We start from the raw sequence: 25,791 nt of genomic DNA on the forward strand, positions 1-25,791 counted from the left end.
AGCTACCTATAGATAGCGTAGCTACGCTATCTGCTAACTATTAAGTTAATGAGTTAAAACGTGCTAAATGCTCTGCAGTTGTCCATTTGGTTTGCTAATTTACTAGCTAGTTAGCTATCTAACGGAGTGGTTAGCTTCTTCCAAAATCAATCTTCGCTTGGTAACAGTAGAGAATCCCCTCGTGGATCAAGAGTCTTGCTGTCTAATATTCATTTTGTGCTCGTAGCACTTTTGAGTTACTCATAAAACTTTATGAGCTGGGATGGGATGTCTGTCCTGTATAAAATGTTCACAATGCGCTTGTTAGCATTTAGTTAGGATTCTTTATGGGATTGTACATATACTTGTTAGCATTTAGTTAGCATTCTTTATGGGATTGTACATATACTTGCCACACAAGCTCACAGACCGGGACCGCTGAGTGCTGAATCGGGTAAAAACGCATCTGTTCTCGGTTGCAACACTCACTACCGAGTTCCAAACTGCCTCTGGAAGAAACGTAAGCTCGTCGGGAGTTTCATTAAATAGGTTTCCATAGCCGAGCAGCCGTACACAAGCCTAAGATCACCATGTGCAATGCCAAGCGTCGCTGGAGTGGTGTAAAACTCACCACTATTGGACTTTCCAGCAGTGTAAATGCGTTCTCTGTTGTGATGAATCACGCTTCAGCTTCTGGCAGTCCGACGGACGAATCTGGGTTTGGCGGATGCCAGGAGAACGATACCTGCTCGAATGCATAGTGCCAACTGTAAAGTTTGGTGGAGGAGGAATAATAATCTGGGGCTGTTTTTCATGGTTCGGCCCCTTAGTTCCAGTGAAGGGGAAATCTTAACGCTACAGCATACAATGACATTCTAGACGATTTTGTGCTTCCAGGTTTGTGGCAAAAGTTTGGGGAAGTTCCTTTCCTGTTTCAGCATGACAATGCCCCCTTTACACAAAGCGAGGTCCATACAGAAATGGTTTGTTGAGATTGGTGTGGAAGAACTTGACTGGCCTGCACAGAGCCCTGACCTCAACCCCATCGAACACCTTTGGGATGAATTGGAACGGCGACTGCGAGCCAGGCCTAATCGCCCAACCTCACTAACGCTCTTGTGGCTGAATGAAAGCAAGTCCCCTGCAGCAATGTTCCAGTATCTAGTGGAAAACCTTCCCAGAAGAGTGAAGGCTGTTATAGCAACAAAGGGGGGGGACTAACCCCATATTAATGCCATGAGTTTGGATTGAGAAGTTCAATGTCCACATACTTTTGATCATGTAGTGTATTTCCATTCACTTCCAGCTGTTTCACTCTCCTCTCCCTTTTCTATATGTTGTTCTGTTTCCTCCCTTCTCTTTCTTTGGATGCATATTAGGCAGGAAGGCGTGTGTGTGTGTGTGTGTGTGTGTGTGTGTGTGTGTGTGTGTGATTAGCTGTGCTCTAGCTGTAGACGACAGTCATCATCCATCACAGATGCAGCAGTATACTCCCTCTCTCTTTTTCCATCCTCGCCCTTTCTAGTTTTTACTGCCTCTCCCTCTCTCTTTCTACTTGCTCTCTCTCTCTCTTCCCACCCCCTCTCTTTCTGTCTCATCTCACTCTTTTTTCCCCCCCTCTCTCCCCCGGTCTCTCTCTGTTATTTTTTAACTATTTGTCCTCTGAGTTGGGGGATCTGCTAAGCTAGGACTGCTTGAGAGAGGGAGGGAGGGAGGCAGGCCTCTCCTATGTGTTTAGTCTCCTATGTTAAGTAGAATCTCTACATGAATATAGCTTCTGCAGTTCATATACTATAGAATAGATAATCCTATCAATTTTGTGGGAATGTATCAAAAGTGGACTAATGGCATCGGGGGGCTGTTTTACGAGCTCCTGTTTTGTTTTGTTTTTTCACAATGTTCACAACTTCTTTTGTACATAATGTTGCTGCTACTTTCTTATGATCGAAAAGAGCTTCTGAATATCAGAACAGCGATTACTCACCACGAACTGGAACAAGATTATGTTCTTGAATGAGTCCGACGCAAAAACCAGGCCCAAATCCCCGTCATTTGCGTGAAGAAAATACGGAGAAAAGGGGGGAGGAGATCGGGGTGCCTTGTGAGAAATAGTTGGCGAGTGAGTAAACCTCCACTATCATCCGTATTATTAGCCAACGTGCAATCACTGGAAAACAAAATGGATGATCTACGATTTAAGACTATCCTACCAACGGGACATTCAAAACTGTAATATCTTGTGTTTCACCCGAGTCGTGGCTGAACGACGACATGGATCTGGCTGGGTTTTCATTGGCAGGACAGAGCAGCTACGTCTGGTAGGACGAGGGGCGGGGGACGAGGGGCGGGGGACGAGGGGCGGGGGACGAGGGGCGGGGGTGGGTGTCTCTTAACACCTGGTGCTTGATGTCTAATATTAAAGAATTCTCAAGGTTTTGCTCGCCTGAGGTAGAGTACCTCATGATAAGCTGTAGACCACACTATCTACCAGGAGAGTTCTCAACTATATTATTAGTAGCCGTCTATTTACCACCACAAACCAATGCTGGCACTAAGAACCAACCAGCTGTATAAGGCCATAAGCAAACAGGAAGACGCTCATCCAGAGGCGGCGCTCCTAGTGGCCGGGGAATTTAATGCAGGGAAACTTAAATCAGTTTTTCCTAATTTCTATCAGCATGTTAAATGTGCAGCCAGAGGGGAAAACAACTCTAGACCAACTTTACTCCGCACACAGAGACACGTACAAAGCTCTCCCTCGCCCTCCATTTGGCAAATCTGTTCATAATTCTATCTATCTACCTGATTCCTGCTTACTAGCAAAAAATGAAAGCAGGAAGTACCAGTGACTCGCTCAATACGGAAGTGGTCAGATGAACCAGATGCTAAACTACAGGACTGTTTTACTAGCACAGACTGGAATACGTTCCAGGATTTATTTGATTTATAAATAATTAAAAAAATAGATGTTTAACCTTTATTTAACTAGGCAAGTCAGTTAAGAATAAATTCTTATTTACAATGACAGCCGACCACGACACTGGGCCAATTGTGCGCCGCCCTATGGAACTCCCAATCACGGCCGGATGTGATGCAGCCTGTATTCTAAACCAGGTAATGCAGTAACGCCTCTTGCACTGAGATGCAGTGTCTTAGACCACTCGGGAACCCAATGGCTTTGAGGACTATACCAACTCAGTCACCGGCTTCACCAATAAGTGCATCGACGACATCGTCCCCACAGTGACCATACAGATCTCCACCAGAAGCCATGGATTACAGGCAACATCCACATCGAACTAAAGGGTAGAGCTGCCGCTTTCAAGGAGAGCGACATCCGGACGCTTATATGAAATCCTGCTATGCCCTCAGACGAACCATAAAACAGGCAAAGCGTCAATGCAGGACTAAGATCGAATCCTACATCACCGGCTGTGACGCTCGTTGGATGTAGCAGGGCTTGAAAACTATTACAGACTACAAAGGGAAACCCAGCCGCGAGCTGGTCGGTCAGCCTACCAGACGAGCTAAATGCCTTTTTATGCTTGCTTCGAGGCAAGCAACACTGAAGCATGCATGAGAGCACTAGCTGTTCCGGACAACTGTGTCTCCATAGCCAATGTGTGTAAGACCTTTAAACAGGTCAACAATTCACAAAGCTCGCGGGACCAGATGGATTACCAGGACGTGTACTCAAAGCATGCACGCACCAACTGTCAAGTGTCTTCACTGACATTTTTAACCTCTCCCTGCCCGAGTCTGTAATACCAACATGTTTCAAGCAGACCACCATAGTCCCTCTGGCAAAGAATGTGAAGGTAACCTGCCAAAATGACTACCGCCCAGTAGCACTCACGCCGGTAGCCATGAAGTGCTTTGAAAGGCTGGTCATGGCTCACATCTACACCATCACCCCGGACACCCTAGACCCACTCCGATTTGCACACCGCCCTAACGGATCCACAGATGACGCAATCTCAATCACACTCCACACTGCCCTTTCCCACCTGGACAAAAGGAACACCTATGTGAGAATTCTGTTCATTGACTACAGCTCAGCGTTCAACACCATAGTACCCTCCAAGTTCATCAATAAGCTAAGGACTCTGGGACTAAACACCTCCCTCTGAAACTGGATCCTGGACTTCCTGATGGGCCGCCCCCATGTGGTAACACCACATCTGCCATGCTGATCCTCAACACTGGAGCCCCTCAGGGGTGCGTGCTTTGTCCCCTCCTGTACTCCCTGTCCACCCACGACTGCGTTGCCACACACGACTCCAACACCGTCATTTAAGTTTGCGGACGACACAACAGTGGTAGGCCTGATCACCGACAACGATGAGACAGCCTATAGGGAGGAGGTTGGAGACCTTGCAGTGCTCCATCCTCTAACGTGGCTGGCTACTGCTCTATCCTGTGACTGTGTGTATTGGGTTAATATTTTATTCTTCCTCCTCTCTCGCTCTGTGTCTTGTATCTGTCTCTCGCTCTCTCTCTCGCTCTCTCTCCCCCCAGGGCTGGTAAGATGGACTTGAAGACGTCCATAGAAGAGTGTTCTATGGCTCTGAACCTGGTCCTGAACAACAAATTCTCAGAGGCCCTGGACCTCCTCAAACCATGGTACTAACACGTGTCTGTTTGTTGCCATGACCTCATGCTTGTCCCTTTGGAGACTAAATGTGATTGTATTCCAGGTGGAAGGACAGTATGTATCAAGCTCTGGACTACAGTTCTATCCTGGTGATGCAGGCTGTGTTTATTCCAGGTGGAAGGACAGTATGTATCATGCTCTGGACTACAGTTCTATCCTGGTGATACATGCTGTGTTTATTTCAGGTGGAAGGACAGTATGTATCATGCTCTGGGCTACAGTTCTATCCTGGTGATACAGGCTGTGTTTATTCCAGGTGGAAGGACAGTATGTATCATGCTCTGGGCTACAGTTCTATCCTGGTGATGCAGGCTGTGTTTATTCCAGGTGGAAGGACAGTATGTATCATGCTCTGGGCTACAGTTCTATCCTGGTAATGCATGCTGTGTTTATTCCAGGTGGAAGGACAGTATGTATCATGCTCTGGGCTACAGTTCTATCCTGGTGATGCAGGCTGTGTTTATTCCAGGTGGAAGGACAGTATGTATCATGCTCTGGACTACAGTTCTATCCTGGTGATGCAGGCTGTGTTTATTCCAGGTGGAAGGACAGTATGTATCATGCTCTGGACTACAGTTCTATCCTGGTGATGCATGCTGTGTTTATTTCAGGTGGAAGGACAGTATGTATCATGCTCTGGGCTACAGTTCTATCCTGGTGATGCATGCTGTGTTTATTTCAGGTGGAAGGACAGTATGTATCATGCTCTGGACTACAGTTCTATCCTGGTGATGCAGGCTGTGTTTATTCCAGGTGGAAGGACAGTATGTATCATGCTCTGGACTACAGTTATATCCTGGTGATGCAGGCTGTGTTTATTCCAGGTGGAAGGACAGTATGTATCATGCTCTGGGCTACAGTTCTATCCTGGTGATGCAGGCTGTGTTTATTCCAGGTGGAAGGACAGTATGTATCATGCTCTGGGCTACAGTTCTATCCTGGTGATGCAGGCTGCCATGACGTTTGAACACAGAGACATACAGACAGCCATGGCTGTCATCAAAGAGGCCTTAACAACCTGCCAGAGGTACGTACACACACATACACACACACGCACACACGCACACACACTCATGAAAATCTTTTTACTGGTTTTAGGTTCAGGAAGAGAAACTCTGTGGTGGAGTCTATCTCCAGTCTGGTGACCAAACAATCTAATGACCACCTCAGAGAAGGTGAGTGTTGAACAGACTACCTCAGACTAGTGTCGAACTGACTACCACAGACTAGTGTTGAACTGACTACCACAGACTAGTGTTGAACTGACTACCTCAGACTAGTGTTGAACTGACTACCTCAGACTAGCTTTGAACTGACTACCTCAGACTAGTGTTGAACTGACCACCTCAGAGAAGGTGAGTGTTGAACTGACTACCTCAGACTAGCGTTGAACTGACTACCTCAGACTAGTGTTGAACTGACTACCTCAGACTAGTGTTGAACTGACTACCTCAGACTAGTGTTGAACTGACTACCTCAGACTAGCGTTGAACTGACTACCTCAGACTAGCGTTGAACTGACTTCCTCAGACTAGCGTTGAACTGACTACCTCAGACTAGCGTTGAACTGACTACCTCAGACTAGCGTTGAACTGACTACCTCAGACCAGCGTTGAACTGACTACCTCAGACCAGCGTCGAACTGACTACCTCAGACTAGTGTCGAACTGACTACCTCAGACTAGTGTCGAACTGACTACCTCAGACTAGTGTCGAACTGACTACCTCAGACTAGTGTCGAACTGACTACCTCAGACTAGTGTCGAACTGACTACCTCAGACTAGTGTCGAACTGACTACCTCAGACTAGTGTCGAACTGACTACCTCAGACTAGTGTCGAACTGACTACCTCAGACTAGTGTCGAACTGACTACCTCAGACTAGTGTCGAACTGACTACCTCAGACTAGCGTCGAACTGACTACCTCAGACTAGCGTCGAACTGACCACCTCAGACTAGCGTCGAACTGACCACCTCAGACTAGCGTCGAACTGACCACCCCAGACTAGCGTCGAACTGACCACCTCAGACTAGCGTCGAACTGACCACCTCAGACTAGCGTCGAACTGACCACCTCAGACTAGCGTCGAACTGACCACCTCAGACTAGCGTCGAACTGACTACCTCAGACTAGCGTCGAACTGACTACCTCAGACTAGCGTCGAACTGACTACCTCAGACTAGCGTCGAACTGACTACCTCAGACTAGCGTCGAACTGACTACCTCAGACTAGCGTCGAACTGACTACCTCAGACTAGCGTCGAACTGACTACCTCAGACTAGCGTCGAACTGACTACCTCAGACTAGTGTCGAACTGACTACCTCAGACTAGTGTCGAACTGACTACCTCAGACTAGTGTCGAACTGACTACCTCAGACTAGTGTCGAACTGACTACCTCAGACTAGTGTCGAACTGACTACCTCAGACTAGCGTCGAACTGACTACCTCAGACTAGCGTCGAACTGACTACCTCAGACTAGCGTCGAACTGACTACCTCAGACTAGCGTCGAACTGACTACCTCAGACTAGCGTCGAACTGACTACCTCAGACTAGCGTCGAACTGACCACCTCAGACTAGCGTCGAACTGACCACCTCAGACTAGCGTCGAACTGACCACCTCAGACTAGCGTCGAACTGACCACCTCAGACTAGCGTCGAACTGACCACCTCAGACTAGCGTCGAACTGACTACGTATAACGTATCTGTGTATGTGTTCCAGAGGAGATGCATGCAGAGATCTGCTATGCTGAGTGCCTACTGCAGAAAGCCACGCTCACCTTCGTACAGGTAGAATATCCTAACCCTAATCTACCACAGGTAGAATATCCTAACCCTAATCTACCACAGGTAGAATATCCTAACCCTAATCTACCACAGGTAGAATATCCTAACCCTAATCTACCACAGGGAGAATATCCTAACCCTAATCTACCACAGGGAGAATATCCTAACCCTAATCTACCACAGGGAGAATATCCTAACCCTAATCTACCACAGGGAGAATATCCTAACCCTAATCTACCACAGGTAGAATATCCTAACCCTAATCTACCACAGGGAGAATATCCTAACCCTAATCTACCACAGGTAGAATATCCTAACCCTAATCTACCACAGGTAGAATATCCTAACCCTAATCTACCACAGGGAGAATATCCTAACACTAATCTACCACAGGTAGAATATCCTAACCCTAATCTACCACAGGGAGAATATCCTAACCCTAATCTACACAGGTAGAATATCCTAACCCTAATCTACCACAGGTAGAATATCCTAACCCTAATCTACACAGGTAGAATATCCTAACCCTAATCTACACAGGTAGAATATCCTAACCCTAATCTACCACAGGTAGAATATCCTAACCCTAATCTACCACAGGGAGAATATCCTAACCCTAATCTACACAGGGAGAATATCCTAACCCTAATCTACCACAGGTAGAATATCCTAACACTAATCTACCACAGGTAGAATATCCTAACCCTAATCTACCACAGGGAGAATATCCTAACCCTAATCTACACAGGTAGAATATCCTAACCCTAATCTACCACAGGTAGAATATCCTAACCCTAATCTACCACAGGTAGAATATCCTAACCCTAATCTACACAGGTAGAATATCCTAACCCTAATCTACCACAGGGAGAATATCCTAAAACCTAATCTACCACAGGGAGAATATCCTAACCCTAATCTACACAGGTAGAATATCCTAACCCTAATCTACACAGGGAGAATATCCTAACCCTAATCTACCACAGGGAGAATATCCTAACCCTAATCTACCACAGGTAGAATATCCTAACCCTAATCTACACAGGGAGAATATCCTAACCCTAATCTACCACAGGGAGAATATCCTAACCCTAATCTACCACAGGGAGAATATCCTAACCCTAATCTACACAGGGAGAATATCCTAACCCTAATTTACACAGGGAGAATATCCTAACCCTAATCTACACAGGGAGAATATCCTAACCCTAATCTACCACAGGTAGAATATCCTAACCCTAATCTACACAGGGAGAATATCCTAACCCTAATCTACCACAGGTAGAATATCCTAACCCTAATCTACCACAGGTAGAATATCCTAACCCTAATCTACACAGGGAGAATATCCTAACCCTAATCTACCACAGGGAGAATATCCTAACCCTAATCTACCACAGGTAGAATATCCTAACCCTAATCTACACAGGGAGAATATCCTAACCCTAATCTACCACAGGTACAATATCCTAACCCTAATCTACACAGGTAGAATATCCTAACCCTAATCTACCACAGGGAGAATATCCTAACCCTAATCTACACAGGTAGAATATCCTAACCCTAATCTACACAGGGAGAATATCCTAACCCTAATCTACCACAGGGAGAATATCCTAACCCTAATCTACCACAGGGAGAATATCCTAACCCTAATCTACCACAGGTAGAATATCCTAACCCTAATCTACCACAGGTAGAATATCCTAACCCTAATCTACCACAGGTAGAATATCCTAACCCTAATCTACCACAGGTAGAATATCCTAACCCTAATCTACCACAGGTAGAATATCCTAACCCTAATCTACACAGGTAGAATATCCTAACCCTAATCTACACAGGTAGAATATCCTAACCCTAATCTAAACAGGTAGAATATCCTAACCCTAATCTACACAGGTAGAATATCCTAACCCTAATCTACACAGGTAGAATATCCTAACCCTAATCTACACAGGTAGAATATCCTAACCCTAATCTACACAGGTAGAATATCCTAACCCTAATCTACACAGGTAGAATATCCTAACCCTAATCTACACAGGTAGAATATCCTAACCCTAATCTACCACAGGGAGAATATCCTAACCCTAATCTACCACAGGGAGAATATCCTAACCCTAATCTACCACAGGTAGAATATCCTAACCCTAATCTACCACAGGTAGAATATCCTAACCCTAATCTACCACAGGTAGAATATCCTAACCCTAATCTACCACAGGTAGAATATCCTAACCCTAATCTACCACAGGTAGAATATCCTAACCCTAATCTACCACAGGTAGAATATCCTAACCCTAATCTACCACAGGTAGAATATCCTAACCCTAATCTACCACAGGTAGAATATCCTAACCCTAATCTACCACAGGTAGAATATCCTAACCCTAATCTACCACAGGTAGAATATCCTAACCCTAATCTACACAGGGAGAATATCCTAACCCTAATCTACCACAGGGAGAATATCCTAACCCTAATCTACCACAGGAGAATATCCTAACCCTAATCTACCACAGGGAGAATATCCTAACCCTAATCTACCACAGGGAGAATATCCTAACCCTAATCTACCACAGATTCCTATCCCTAATCTACCACAGGGAGAATATCCTAACCCTAATCTACACAGGTAGAATATCCTAACCCTAATCTACACAGGGAGAATATCCTAACCCTAATCTACCACAGGGAGAATATCCTAACCCTAATCTACCACAGGTAGAATATCCTAACCCTAATCTACCACAGGTAGAATATCCTAACCCTAATCTACCACAGGTAGAATATCCTAACCCTAATCTACCACAGGTAGAATATCCTAACCCTAATCTACCACAGGTAGAATATCCTAACCCTAATCTACCACAGGTAGAATATCCTAACCCTAATCTACCACAGGTAGAATATCCTAACCCTAATCTACCACAGGTAGAATATCCTAACCCTAATCTACCACAGGTAGAATATCCTAACCCTAATCTACCACAGGTAGAATATCCTAACCCTAATCTAAACAGGTAGAATATCCTAACCATAATCTACCACAGGTAGAATATCCTAACCCTAATCTACCACAGGTAGAATATCCTAACCCTAATCTACCACAGGTAGAATATCCTAACCCTAATCTACCACAGGTAGAATATCCTAACCCTAATCTACACAGGTAGAATATCCTAACCCTAATCTACACAGGGAGAATATCCTAACCCTAATCTACCACAGGGAGAATATCCTAACCCTAATCTACCACAGGTAGAATATCCTAACCCTAATCTACACAGGGAGAATATCCTAACCCTAATCTACCACAGGGAGAATATCCTAACCCTAATCTACCACAGGGAGAATATCCTAACCCTAATCTACACAGGGAGAATATCCTAACCCTAATTTACACAGGGAGAATATCCTAACCCTAATCTACACAGGGAGAATATCCTAACCCTAATCTACCACAGGGAGAATATCCTAACCCTAATCTACACAGGGAGAATATCCTAACCCTAATCTACCACAGGTAGAATATCCTAACCCTAATCTACCACAGGTAGAATATCCTAACCCTAATCTACACAGGGAGAATATCCTAACCCTAATCTACCACAGGGAGAATATCCTAACCCTAATCTACCACAGGTAGAATATCCTAACCCTAATCTACACAGGGAGAATATCCTAACCCTAATCTACCACAGGTACAATATCCTAACCCTAATCTACACAGGTAGAATATCCTAACCCTAATCTACCACAGGGAGAATATCCTAACCCTAATCTACACAGGTAGAATATCCTAACCCTAATCTACACAGGGAGAATATCCTAACCCTAATCTACCACAGGGAGAATATCCTAACCCTAATCTACCACAGGTAGAATATCCTAACCCTAATCTACCACAGGTAGAATATCCTAACCCTAATCTACCACAGGTAGAATATCCTAACCCTAATCTACCACAGGTAGAATATCCTAACCCTAATCTACCACAGGTAGAATATCCTAACCCTAATCTACCACAGGTAGAATATCCTAACCCTAATCTACCACAGGTAGAATATCCTAACCCTAATCTACCACAGGTAGAATATCCTAACCCTAATCTACCACAGGTAGAATATCCTAACCCTAATCTACCACAGGTAGAATATCCTAACCCTAATCTACCACAGGTAGAATATCCTAACCCTAATCTAAACAGGTAGAATATCCTAACCCTAATCTACACAGGTAGAATATCCTAACCCTAATCTACACAGGTAGAATATCCTACCCTAATCTACACAGGTAGAATATCCTAACCCTAATCTACACAGGTAGAATATCCTAACCCTAATCTACACAGGTAGAATATCCTAACCCTAATCTACCACAGGGAGAATATCCTAACCCTAATCTACCACAGGGAGAATATCCTAACCCTAATCTACCACAGGTAAAATATCCTAACCCTAATCTACACAGGTAGAATATCCTAACCCTAATCTACCACAGGTAGAATATCCTAACCCTAATCTACCACAGGTAGAATATCCTAACCCTAATCTACCACAGGGAGAATATCCTAACCCTAATCTACCACAGGGAGAATATCCTAACCCTAATCTACCACAGGGAGAATATCCTAACCCTAATCTACCACAGGGAGAATATCCTAACCCTAATCTACCACAGGGAGAATATCCTAACCCTAATCTACCACAGGGAGAATATCCTAACCCTAATCTACCACAGGGAGAATATCCTAACCCTAATCTACACAGGTAGAATATCCTAACCCTAATCTACACAGGTAGAATATCCTAACCCTAATCTACACAGGGAGAATATCCTAACCCTAATCTACCACAGGGAGAATATCCTAACCCTAATCTACCACAGGTAGAATATCCTAACCCTAATCTACCACAGGTAGAATATCCTAACCCTAATCTACCACAGGTAGAATATCCTAACCCTAATCTACCACAGGTAGAATATCCTAACCCTAATCTACCACAGGTAGAATATCCTAACCCTAATCTACCACAGGTAGAATATCCTAACCCTAATCTACCACAGGTAGAATATCCTAACCCTAATCTACCACAGGTAGAATATCCTAACCCTAATCTACCACAGGTAGAATATCCTAACCCTAATCTACCACAGGTAGAATATCCTAACCCTAATCTAAACAGGTAGAATATCCTAACCCTAATCTACCACAGGTAGAATATCCTAACCATAATCTACCACAGGTAGAATATCCTAACCCTAATCTACCACAGGTAGAATATCCTAACCCTAATCTACCACAGGTAGAATATCCTAACCCTAATCTACCACAGGTAGAATATCCTAACCCTAATCTACACAGGTAGAATATCCTAACCCTAATCTACACAGGGAGAATATCCTAACCCTAATCTACCACAGGGAGAATATCCTAACCCTAATCTACCACAGGTAGAATATCCTAACCCTAATCTACACAGGGAGAATATCCTAACCCTAATCTACCACAGGGAGAATATCCTAACCCTAATCTACCACAGGGAGAATATCCTAACCCTAATCTACACAGGGAGAATATCCTAACCCTAATTTACACAGGGAGAATATCCTAACCCTAATCTACACAGGGAGAATATCCTAACCCTAATCTACCACAGGGAGAATATCCTAACCCTAATCTACACAGGGAGAATATCCTAACCCTAATCTACCACAGGTAGAATATCCTAACCCTAATCTACCACAGGTAGAATATCCTAACCCTAATCTACACAGGGAGAATATCCTAACCCTAATCTACCACAGGGAGAATATCCTAACCCTAATCTACCACAGGTAGAATATCCTAACCCTAATCTACACAGGGAGAATATCCTAACCCTAATCTACCACAGGTACAATATCCTAACCCTAATCTACACAGGTAGAATATCCTAACCCTAATCTACCACAGGGAGAATATCCTAACCCTAATCTACACAGGTAGAATATCCTAACCCTAATCTACACAGGGAGAATATCCTAACCCTAATCTACCACAGGGAGAATATCCTAACCCTAATCTACCACAGGTAGAATATCCTAACCCTAATCTACCACAGGTAGAATATCCTAACCCTAATCTACCACAGGTAGAATATCCTAACCCTAATCTACCACAGGTAGAATATCCTAACCCTAATCTACCACAGGTAGAATATCCTAACCCTAATCTACCACAGGTAGAATATCCTAACCCTAATCTACCACAGGTAGAATATCCTAACCCTAATCTACCACAGGTAGAATATCCTAACCCTAATCTACCACAGGTAGAATATCCTAACCCTAATCTACCACAGGTAGAATATCCTAACCCTAATCTACCACAGGTAGAATATCCTAACCCTAATCTACCACAGGTAGAATATCCTAACCCTAATCTAAACAGGTAGAATATCCTAACCCTAATCTACACAGGTAGAATATCCTAACCCTAATCTACACAGGTAGAATATCCTACCCTAATCTACACAGGTAGAATATCCTAACCCTAATCTACACAGGTAGAATATCCTAACCCTAATCTACACAGGTAGAATATCCTAACCCTAATCTACCACAGGGAGAATATCCTAACCCTAATCTACCACAGGGAGAATATCCTAACCCTAATCTACCACAGGTAAAATATCCTAACCCTAATCTACACAGGTAGAATATCCTAACCCTAATCTACCACAGGTAGAATATCCTAACCCTAATCTACCACAGGTAGAATATCCTAACCCTAATCTACCACAGGGAGAATATCCTAACCCTAATCTACCACAGGGAGAATATCCTAACCCTAATCTACCACAGGGAGAATATCCTAACCCTAATCTACCACAGGGAGAATATCCTAACCCTAATCTACCACAGGGAGAATATCCTAACCCTAATCTACCACAGGGAGAATATCCTAACCCTAATCTACCACAGGGAGAATATCCTAACCCTAATCTACACAGGTAGAATATCCTAACCCTAATCTACACAGGTAGAATATCCTAACCCTAATCTACCACAGGGAGAATATCCTAAAACCTAATCTACCACAGGGAGAATATCCTAACCCTAATCTACACAGGTAGAATATCCTAACCCTAATCTACACAGGGAGAATATCCTAACCCTAATCTACCACAGGGAGAATATCCTAACCCTAATCTACCACAGGTAGAATATCCTAACCCTAATCTACACAGGGAGAATATCCTAACCCTAATCTACCACAGGGAGAATATCCTAACCCTAATCTACCACAGGGAGAATATCCTAACCCTAATCTACACAGGGAGAATATCCTAACCCTAATTTACACAGGGAGAATATCCTAACCCTAATCTACACAGGGAGAATATCCTAACCCTAATCTACCACAGGGAGAATATCCTAACCCTAATCTACACAGGGAGAATATCCTAACCCTAATCTACCACAGGTAGAATATCCTAACCCTAATCTACCACAGGTAGAATATCCTAACCCTAATCTACACAGGGAGAATATCCTAACCCTAATCTACCACAGGGAGAATATCCTAACCCTAATCTACCACAGGTAGAATATCCTAACCCTAATCTACACAGGGAGAATATCCTAACCCTAATCTACCACAGGTACAATATCCTAACCCTAATCTACCACAGGTACAATATCCTAACCCTAATCTACCACAGGGAGAATATCCTAACCCTAATCTACACAGGGAGAATATCCTAACCCTAATCTACCACAGGGAGAATATCCTAACCCTAATCTACCACAGGGAGAATATCCTAACCCTAATCTACCACAGGTAGAATATCCTAACCCTAATCTACCACAGGTAGAATATCCTAACCCTAATCTACCACAGGTAGAATATCCTAACCCTAATCTACCACAGGTAGAATATCCTAACCCTAATCTACCACAGGTAGAATATCCTAACCCTAATCTACCACAGGTAGAATATCCTAACCCTAATCTACCACAGGTAGAATATCCTAACCCTAATCTACCACAGGTAGAATATCCTAACCCTAATCTACCACAGGTAGAATATCCTAACCCTAATCTACCACAGGTAGAATATCCTAACCCTAATCTAAACAGGTAGAATATCCTACCCTAATCTACACAGGTAGAATATCCTAACCCTAATCTACACAGGTAGAATATCCTAACCCTAATCTACACAGGTAGAATATCCTATCCCTAATCTACACAGGTAGAATATCCTAACCCTAATCTACCACAGGGAGAATATCCTAACCCTAATCTACCACAGGGAGAATATCCTAACCCTAATCTACCACAGGTAAAATATCCTAACCCTAATCTACCACAGGTAGAATATCCTAACCCTAATCTACCACAGGTAGAATATCCTAACCCTAATCTACCACAGGTAGAATATCCTAACCCTAATCTACCACAGGTAGAATATCCTAACCCTAATCTACCACAGGTAGAATATCCTAACCCTAATCTACCACAGGTAGAATATCCTAACCCTAATCTACACAGGGAGAATATCCTAACCCTAATCTACCACAGGGAGAATATCCTAACCCTAATCTACCACAGGGAGAATATCCTAACCCTAATCTACCACAGGGAGAATATCCTAACCCTAATCTACCACAGGGAGAATATCCTAACCCTAATCTACCACAGGGAGAATATCCTAACCCTAATCTACCACAGGGAGAATATCCTAACCCTAATCTACCACAGGGAGAATATCCTAACCCTAATCTACCACAGGGAGAATATCCTAACCCTAATCTACCACAGGGAGAATATCCTAACCCTAATCTACCACAGGGAGAATATCCTAACCCTAATCTACCACAGGGAGAATATCCTAACCCTAATCTACCACAGGGAGAATATCCTAACCCTAATCTACACAGGGAGAATATCCTAACCCTAATCTACCACAGGTAGAATATCCTAACCCTAATCTACCACAGGTAGAATATCCTAACCCTAATCTACCACAGGTAGAATATCCTAACCCTAATCTACCACTGGTAGAATATCCTAACCCTAATCTACCACAGGTAGAATATCCTAACCCTAATCTACACAGGGAGAATATCCTAACCCTAATCTACCACAGGGAGAATATCCTAACCCTAATCTGCCACAGGGAGAATATCCTAACCCTAATCTACCACAGGGAGAATATCCTAACCCTAATCTACCACAGGGAGAATATCCTAACCCTAATCTACCACAGGGAGAATATCCTAACCCTAATCTACACAGGGAGAATATCCTAACCCTAATCTACCACAGGGAGAATATCCTAACCCTAATCTACCACAGGGAGAATATCCTAACCCTAATCTACCACAGGTAGAATATCCTAACCCTAATCTACACAGGGAGAATATCCTAACCCTAATCTACCACAGGGAGAATATCCTAACCCTAATCTACCACAGGGAGAATATCCTAACCCTAATCTACACAGGGAGAATATCCTAACCCTAATCTACCACAGGTAGAATATCCTAACCCTAATCTACCACAGGTAGAATATCCTAACCCTAATCTACCACAGGTAGAATATCCTAACCCTAATCTACCACAGGTAGAATATCCTAACCCTAATATACCACAGGTAGAATATCCTAACCCTAATCTACCACAGGGAGAATATCCTAACCCTAATCTACACAGGTAGAATATCCTAACCCTAATCTACCACAGGTAGAATATCCTAACCCTAATCTACCACAGGTAGAATATCCTAACCCTAATCTACCACAGGTAGAATATCCTAACCCTAATCTACCACAGGTAGAATATCCTAACCCTAATCTACCACAGGTAGAATATCCTAACCCTAATCTACCACAGGGAGAATATCCTAACCCTAATCTACCACAGGGAGAATATCCTAACCCTAATCTACCACAGGGAGAATATCCTAACCCTAATCTACACAGGTAGAATATCCTAACCCTAATCTACACAGGGAGAATATCCTAACCCTAATCTACCACAGGTAGAATATCCTAACCCTAATCTACCACAGGGAGAATATCCTAACCCTAATCTACCACAGGGAGAATATCCTAACCCTAATCTACCACAGGGAGAATATCCTAACCCTAATCTACACAGGGAGAATATCCTAACCCTAATTTACACAGGGAGAATATCCTAACCCTAATCTACACAGGGAGAATATCCTAACCCTAATCTACCACAGGTAGAATATCCTAACCCTAATCTACACAGGGAGAATATCCTAACCCTAATCTACCACAGGTAGAATATCCTAACCCTAATCTACCACAGGTAGAATATCCTAACCCTAATCTACACAGGGAGAATATCCTAACCCTAATCTAACACAGGGAGAATATCCTAACCCTAATCTACCACAGGTAGAATATCCTAACCCTAATCTACACAGGGAGAATATCCTAACCCTAATCTACCACAGGTACAATATCCTAACCCTAATCTACACAGGTAGAATATCCTAACCCTAATCTACCACAGGGAGAATATCCTAACCCTAATCTACACAGGTAGAATATCCTAACCCTAATCTACACAGGGAGAATATCCTAACCCTAATCTACCACAGGGAGAATATCCTAACCCTAATCTACCACAGGTAGAATATCCTAACCCTAATCTACCACAGGTAGAATATCCTAACCCTAATCTACCACAGGGAGAATATCCTAACCCTAATCTACCACAGGTAGAATATCCTAACCCTAATCTACCACAGGTAGAATATCCTAACCCTAATCTACCACAGGTAGAATATCCTAACCCTAATCTACCACAGGTAGAATATCCTAACCCTAATCTACACAGGTAGAATATCCTAACCCTAATCTACACAGGTAGAATATCCTAACCCTAATCTACACAGGTAGAATATCCTAACCCTAATCTACACAGGTAGAATATCCTAACCCTAATCTACACAGGTAGAATATCCTACCCTAATCTACACAGGTAGAATATCCTAACCCTAATCTACACAGGTAGAATATCCTAACCCTAATCTACACAGGTAGAATATCCTAACCCTAATCTACCACAGGGAGAATATCCTAACCCTAATCTACCACAGGTAAAATATCCTAACCCTAATCTACCACAGGTAAAATATCCTAACCCTAATCTACACAGGTAGAATATCCTAACCCTAATCTACCACAGGTAGAATATCCTAACCCTAATCTACCACAGGTAGAATATCCTAACCCTAATCTACCACAGGTAGAATATCCTAACCCTAATCTACCACAGGTAGAATATCCTAACCCTAATCTACCACAGGTAGAATATCCTAACCCTAATCTACACAGGGAGAATATCCTAACCCTAATCTACCACAGGGAGAATATCCTAACCCTAATCTACCACAGGGAGAATATCCTAACCCTAATCTACCACAGGGAGAATATCCTAACCCTAATCTACCACAGGGAGAATATCCTAACCCTAATCTACCACAGGGAGAATATCCTAACCCTAATCTACCACAGGGAGAATATCCTAACCCTAATCTACCACAGGGAGAATATCCTAACCCTAATCTACCACAGGGAGAATATCCTAACCCTAATCTACCACAGGGAGAATATCCTAACCCTAATCTACCACAGGGAGAATATCCTAACCCTAATCTACCACAGGGAGAATATCCTAACCCTAATCTACCACAGGGAGAATATCCTAACCCTAATCTACCACAGGGAGAATATCCTAACCCTAATCTACACAGGGAGAATATCCTAACCCTAATCTACCACAGGTAGAATATCCTAACCCTAATCTACCACAGGTAGAATATCCTAACCCTAATCTACCACTGGTAGAATATCCTAACCCTAATCTACCACAGGTAGAATATCCTAACCCTAATCTACACAGGGAGAATATCCTAACCCTAATCTACCACAGGGAGAATATCCTAACCCTAATCTACCACAGGGAGAATATCCTAACCCTAATCTACCACAGGGAGAATATCCTAACCCTAATCTACCACAGGGAGAATATCCTAACCCTAATCTACCACAGGGAGAATATCCTAACCCTAATCTACCACAGGGAGAATATCCTAACCCTAATCTACACAGGGAGAATATCCTAACCCTAATCTACCACAGGGAGAATATCCTAACCCTAATCTACCACAGGGAGAATATCCTAACCCTAATCTACCACAGGTAGAATATCCTAACCCTAATCTACACAGGGATAATATCCTAACCCTAATCTACCACAGGGAGAATATCCTAACCCTAATCTACCACAGGGAGAATATCCTAACCCTAATCTACCACAGGGAGAATATCCTAACCCTAATCTACACAGGGAGAATATCCTAACCCTAATCTACCACAGGTAGAATATCCTAACCCTAATCTACCACAGGTAGAATATCCTAACCCTAATCTACCACAGGTAGAATATCCTAACCCTAATCTACCACAGGTAGAATATCCTAACCCTAATCTACCACAGGTAGAATATCCTAACCCTAATCTACCACAGGTAGAATATCCTAACCCTAATCTACCACAGGGAGAATATCCTAACCCTAATCTACCACAGGGAGAATATCCTAACCCTAATCTACACAGGTAGAATATCCTAACCCTAATCTACACAGGTAGAATATCCTAACCCTAATCTACCACAGGTAGAATATCCTAACCCTAATCTACCACAGGTAGAATATCCTAACCCTAATCTACACAGGGAGAATATCCTAACCCTAATCTACCACAGGGAGAATATCCTAACCCTAATCTACCACAGGGAGAATATCCTAACCCTAATCTACCACAGGGAGAATATCCTAACCCTAATCTACCACAGGGAGAATATCCTAACCCTAATCTACCACAGGTAGAATATCCTAACCCTAATCTACACAGGGAGAATATCCTAACCCTAATCTACCACAGGGAGAATATCCTAACCCTAATCTACCACAGGGAGAATATCCTAACCCTAATCTACCACAGGGAGAATATCCTAACCCTAATACTGTTTTCTTGTCCTAATTCATTCTGACTCTCTCTCTCTTTCTTTCAACAGGATGAAAACATGATCAGCTTCATCAAAGGAGGGATCAAAATACGCACAAGTTACCAGATTTACAAGTCAGTGTTCCCCAAACCTGTCATAGTTACCAGATTTACAAGTCAGTGTTCCCCAAACCTGTCATAGATCCTAGTTGGAATAACTTGATTTGTTGAATCAGTAGAATGGGTCTAGTATGGATATAACTGACTGGGGGACAGTAGATAGATTGTATAACTGACTGGGGGACAGTAGATAGATGGTATAACTGACTGGGGGACAGTAGATAGATGGTATAACAGTAGATAGATGGTATAACAGTAGATAGATTGTATAACAGTAGATAGATGGTACAACATTAGATAGATGGTACAACATTAGATAGATGGTACAACATTAGATAGATGGTACAACATTAGATAGATGGTATAACAGTAGATAGATGGTATAACATTAGATAGATGGTATAACTGACTGGGGGACAGTAGATAGATGGTATAACTGACTGGGGGACAGTAGATAGATGGTATAACTGACTGGAGGACAGTAGATAGATGGTATAACTGACTGGGAGACAGTAGATAGATGGTATAACTGACTGGGAGACAGTAGATAGATGGTATAACTGACTGGGGGACAGTAGATAGATGGTATAACTGACTGGGAGACAGTAGATAGATGGTATAACTGACTGGGGGACAGTAGATAGATGGTATAACTGACTGGGAGACAGTATATAGATGGTATAACTGACTGGAGGACAGTAGATAGATGGTATAACTGACTGGGGGACAGTAGATAGATGGTATAACTGACTGGAGGACAGTAGATAGATGGTATAACTGACTGGGAGACAGTAGATAGATGGTATAACTGACTGGGAGACAGTAGATAGATGGTATAACTGACTGGGAGACAGTAGATAGATGGGTATAACTGACTGGGAGACAGTAGATAGATGGTATAACTGACTGGGGGACAGTAGATAGATGGTATAACTGACTGGGGGACAGTAGATAGATGGTATAACTGACTGGAGGACAGTAGATAGATGGTATAACTGACTGGGGGACAGTAGATAGATGGTATAACTGACTGGGAGACAGTAGATAGATGGTATAACTGACTGGGGGACAGTAGATAGATGGTATAACTGACTGGGAGACAGTAGATAGATGGGTATAACTGACTGGAGGACAGTAGATAGATGGTATAACTGACTGGGGGACAGTAGATAGATGGTATAACTGACTGGGGGACAGTAGATAGATGGTATAACTGACTGGGGGACAGTAGATAGATGGTATAACTGACTGGAGGACAGTAGATAGATGGTATAACTGACTGGGGGACAGTAGATAGATGGTATAACTGACTGGGGGACAGTAGATAGATGGTATAACTGACTGGAGGACAGTAGATAGATGGTATAACTGACTGGGGGACAGTAGATAGATGGTATAACTGACTGGGGGACAGTAGATAGATGGTATAACTGACTGGGAGACAGTAGATAGATGGTATAACTGACTGGGGGACAGTAGATAGATGGTATAACTGACTGGGAGACAGTATATAGATGGTATAACTGACTGGAGGACAGTAGATAGATGGCATAACTGACTGGAGGACAGTAGATAGATGGTATAACTGACTGGGAGACAGTAGATAGATGGTATAACTGACTGGGAGACAGTATATAGATGGCATAACTGACTGGAGGACAGTAGATAGATGGGTATAACTGACTGGGAGACAGTAGATAGATGGTATAACTGACTGGGAGACAGTAGATAGATGGTATAACTGACTGGGGGACAGTAGATAGATGGTATAACTGACTGGGGGACAGTAGATAGATGGTATAACTGACTGGGAGACAGTAGATAGATGGTATAACTGACTGGGGGACAGTAGATAGATGGTATAACTGACTGGGGGACAGTAGATAGATGGTATAACTGACTGGGAGACAGTAGATAGATGGTATAACTGACTGGGGGACAGTAGATAGATGGTATAACTGACTGGAGGACAGTAGATAGATGGTATAACTGACTGGGAGACAGTAGATAGATGGTATAACTGACTGGCGGACAGTAGATAGATGGTATAACTGACTGGGGGACAGTAGATAGATGGGTATAACTGACTGGGGGACAGTAGATAGATGGTATAACTGACTGGGAGACAGTAGATAGATGGTATAACTGACTGGGGGACAGTAGATAGATGGGTATAACTGACTGGGGGACAGTAGATAGATGGACTGGGGGACAGTAGATAGATGGTATAACTGACTGGGAGACAGTAGATAGATGGGTATAACTGACTGGGGGACAGTAGATAGATGGGTATAACTGACTGGGGGACAGTAGATAGATAACTGACTGGGAGACAGTACTTATGACATAATATCCTGTGCTATCTTCCTGTAGGGAATGTCAGAATATTCTGAATGTGACTCAGGACCAAAGCAGTGAATCATTCAGGCAGTTTGAAGGAGGAGTGAGACTCGGTATCGGATCCTTCAACCTGGTAAGAAAGATGTGTGTGTGTGTGTGTGTGTGTGTGTGTGTGTGTGTGTGTGTGTGTGTGTGTGTGTGTGTGTGTGTGTGTGTGTGTGTGTGTGTGTGTGTGTGTGTGTGTGTGTGTGTGTGTGTGTGTGTGTGTGTGAGATATGGATACAGCTTGGTTTTAACACGTTTTCTCTCTCTCAGATGCTGTCCCTCCTTCCTCAGAGAATCCTCAGGTTGCTGGAAGTCATTGGCTTTTCTGGCAACAGAGTGAGTTCAATGGCTCAGCAATAAGCTGCTATGAATGCTTATAACGAATGCTTGTGGGCGTTAAGTAGCCTAGTGGTTAGAGCGTTGGACTAGTAACCGAAAGGTTGCCAGATCGAATCCCTGAGCTGACAAGGTACAACTCTGTCGTTCTGCCCCTGAACAAGGCAGTTAACCCCACTGTTCCTGGGCCGCCATTGAAAATAATAATTTGTTCTTTAACTGACTTGCCTAGTTAAATAAAGGGTTTAAAAAAAAAAAAAGTGTTAAAATATCAGGTAATAGCTGTTATAAGGAGGTATGAACTGTTATGAATGCTTATAAAGAGGTGTTATTGTGTCTTGTAGGACTTCGGTCTGTCTCAGCTGAGAGAAGGAGCAGCTAGCCACGGTCTCAGAGCTGTCCTCAGTGTGTTAACGTTACTGCTGTACCATACCTACGTTACACTCATACTGGGTAGGGACACACACACACACACACACTGGTTAATAGTTGTGTAAAGGTTGTGTGATGGTTGAATGACGATTGTTGTGTGTTCCAGGTTTCGGAGAAGGTTAGTAATTTTGTGATATTTGTTTGGTGGTTGTGGTTATTTGTGATGGTTGTATCATGGTTCTATGGTGGTTGTATCATGGTTGTATTCTGGTTCTATCATGGTTCTATGGTGGTTCCATCATGGTTCTATGGTGGTTATATTGTGGTTCTACCATGGTTCTATGGGGGTTCTATGGTGGGTCTACCGTGGTTCTATCATGGTTCTATGGTGGTTCTATCATGGTTCTATCATGGTTCTATCGTGGTTTTATGGTGGTTCTATCAGGGTTCTATGGGGGTTCTATCATGTTTCTATCATGTTTCTATGGTGGTTCTATGGTGGTTGTATCATGGTTCTATTGGGGTTCTATCATGGTTCTATTGGGGTTCTATCATGGTTATATGGTGGTTCTATGGGGGTTCTATCATGGTTCTATCATGGTTCTATCATGGTTGTATCATGGTTGTATCATGGTTCTATGGGGGTTCTATCATGGTTCTATGGGGGTTCTATCATGGTTGTATCATGGTTGTATGGTGGTTGTATCATGGTTGTATGGTGGTTGTAACATGGTTGTATGGGGGTTGTAATATGGTTGTATGGTGGTTGCTTTCTGGTTGTATGGTGGTTGCTTTCTGGTTGTATGGTGGTTGTAACATGGTTGTATGGTGGTTGTAACATGGTTGTGTTATGGTAACCTTGTCACAGCATTGTTTGATGATGGTTAGTTGGTGTTTGTGTTATGGTGTTGTGGTTGTTGTATGGTGGTTGTCTTTTGGTTGTTGTGTGTTTCAGGTAACGAAGAAGGGTTACCTTGTCACAGCATCGGTTGTGTGATGGTTGTCTGATGGTCACCTTGTCACAGCATTGGTTGTGTGATGGTTGTCTGATGGTCACCTTGTCACAGCATTGGTTGTGTGATGGTTGTCTGATGGTCACCTTGTCACAGCTTCGGTTGTATGATGGTTGTCTGATGGTCACCTTGTCACAGCATTGGTTTTGTGATGGTTGTGTGATGGTTGTTCCAGGTACTGGAGAAGGAAACCTTGTAGAGGCAGAAGCCTTACTTGGACCTTACCTCGAGAAGTTCCCTAACGTAAGTATCTCACACACACACACACACACACACACACACACACACACACACACACACACACACACACACACACACACACCCCCTGTATGGTAGAGTACTGATGTGAGTGTTTCTCTCCTAGGGTTCTATCATTCTGTTCTATTCTGCTCGGATTGCTGTGCTCAGAGGAAACTTCGAGAAGGTGGGAAACATCAAATTAAACTTTAACAAATATTTTTTAATATGCATTTCATACATTCATCTATGTACATAGATTCATCTATGTACATAGAAGTTACTATCATCACATTTCATACAAACGTTATGTACATAGAAGTTACTATCATCACATTTCATACAAACGTTATGTACATAGAAGTTACTATCATCGCATTTCATACAAACGTTATGTACATAGAAGTTACTATCATCGCATTTCATACAAACGTTATGTACATAGAAGTTACTATCATCACATTTCATACAAACGTTATGTACATAGAAGTTACTATCATCACATTTCATACAAACGTTATGTACATAGAAGTTACTATCATCACATTTCATACAAACGTTATGTACATAGAAGTTACTATCATCACATTTCATACAAACGTTATGTACATAGAAGTTACTATCATCACATTTCATACAAACGCTATGTACATAGAAGTTACTATCATCACATTTCATACAAACGTTATGTACATAGAAGTTACTATCATCACATTCCATACAAACGTTATGTACATAGAAGTTACTATCATCACATTTCATACAAACGTTATGTACAGTACCAGTCAAAAGTTTGGACACACCTACTCATTCAAGGGTTTTTCTTTATTTTTACTTTTTTCTACATTGTAGAATAATAGTG

General features: G+C 42.8%; 1 protein-coding gene across 2 annotated transcripts in view; it reads left to right on the forward strand.

Moving 5' to 3' along the window:
- Positions 1 to 25,791, forward strand: part of LOC139561061 (tetratricopeptide repeat protein 39B) — a 99,873-nt gene that overhangs the window by 55,609 nt on the left and 18,473 nt on the right. The window contains exons 3-13 of one of the 2 annotated variants that reach the window (XM_071377877.1): positions 4,498 to 4,602; positions 5,529 to 5,660; positions 5,732 to 5,808; positions 7,362 to 7,429; positions 20,537 to 20,601; positions 22,960 to 23,059; positions 23,242 to 23,307; positions 23,652 to 23,760; positions 23,846 to 23,857; positions 24,868 to 24,935; positions 25,057 to 25,116. In XM_071377877.1, the coding sequence (XP_071233978.1) occupies positions 4,498 to 4,602; positions 5,529 to 5,660; positions 5,732 to 5,808; positions 7,362 to 7,429; positions 20,537 to 20,601; positions 22,960 to 23,059; positions 23,242 to 23,307; positions 23,652 to 23,760; positions 23,846 to 23,857; positions 24,868 to 24,935; positions 25,057 to 25,116 (862 nt within the window). The remainder of the gene's footprint in view (positions 1 to 4,497; positions 4,603 to 5,528; positions 5,661 to 5,731; positions 5,809 to 7,361; positions 7,430 to 20,536; positions 20,602 to 22,959; positions 23,060 to 23,241; positions 23,308 to 23,651; positions 23,761 to 23,845; positions 23,858 to 24,867; positions 24,936 to 25,056; positions 25,117 to 25,791) is intronic. The other variant, XM_071377878.1, reaches the window with a different exon arrangement.

The sequence above is a fragment of the Salvelinus alpinus genome, chromosome 31 (genome assembly GCF_045679555.1).
Source record: "Salvelinus alpinus chromosome 31, SLU_Salpinus.1, whole genome shotgun sequence".
In the NCBI taxonomy this organism is placed as follows: Eukaryota; Metazoa; Chordata; class Actinopteri; order Salmoniformes; family Salmonidae; genus Salvelinus; species Salvelinus alpinus.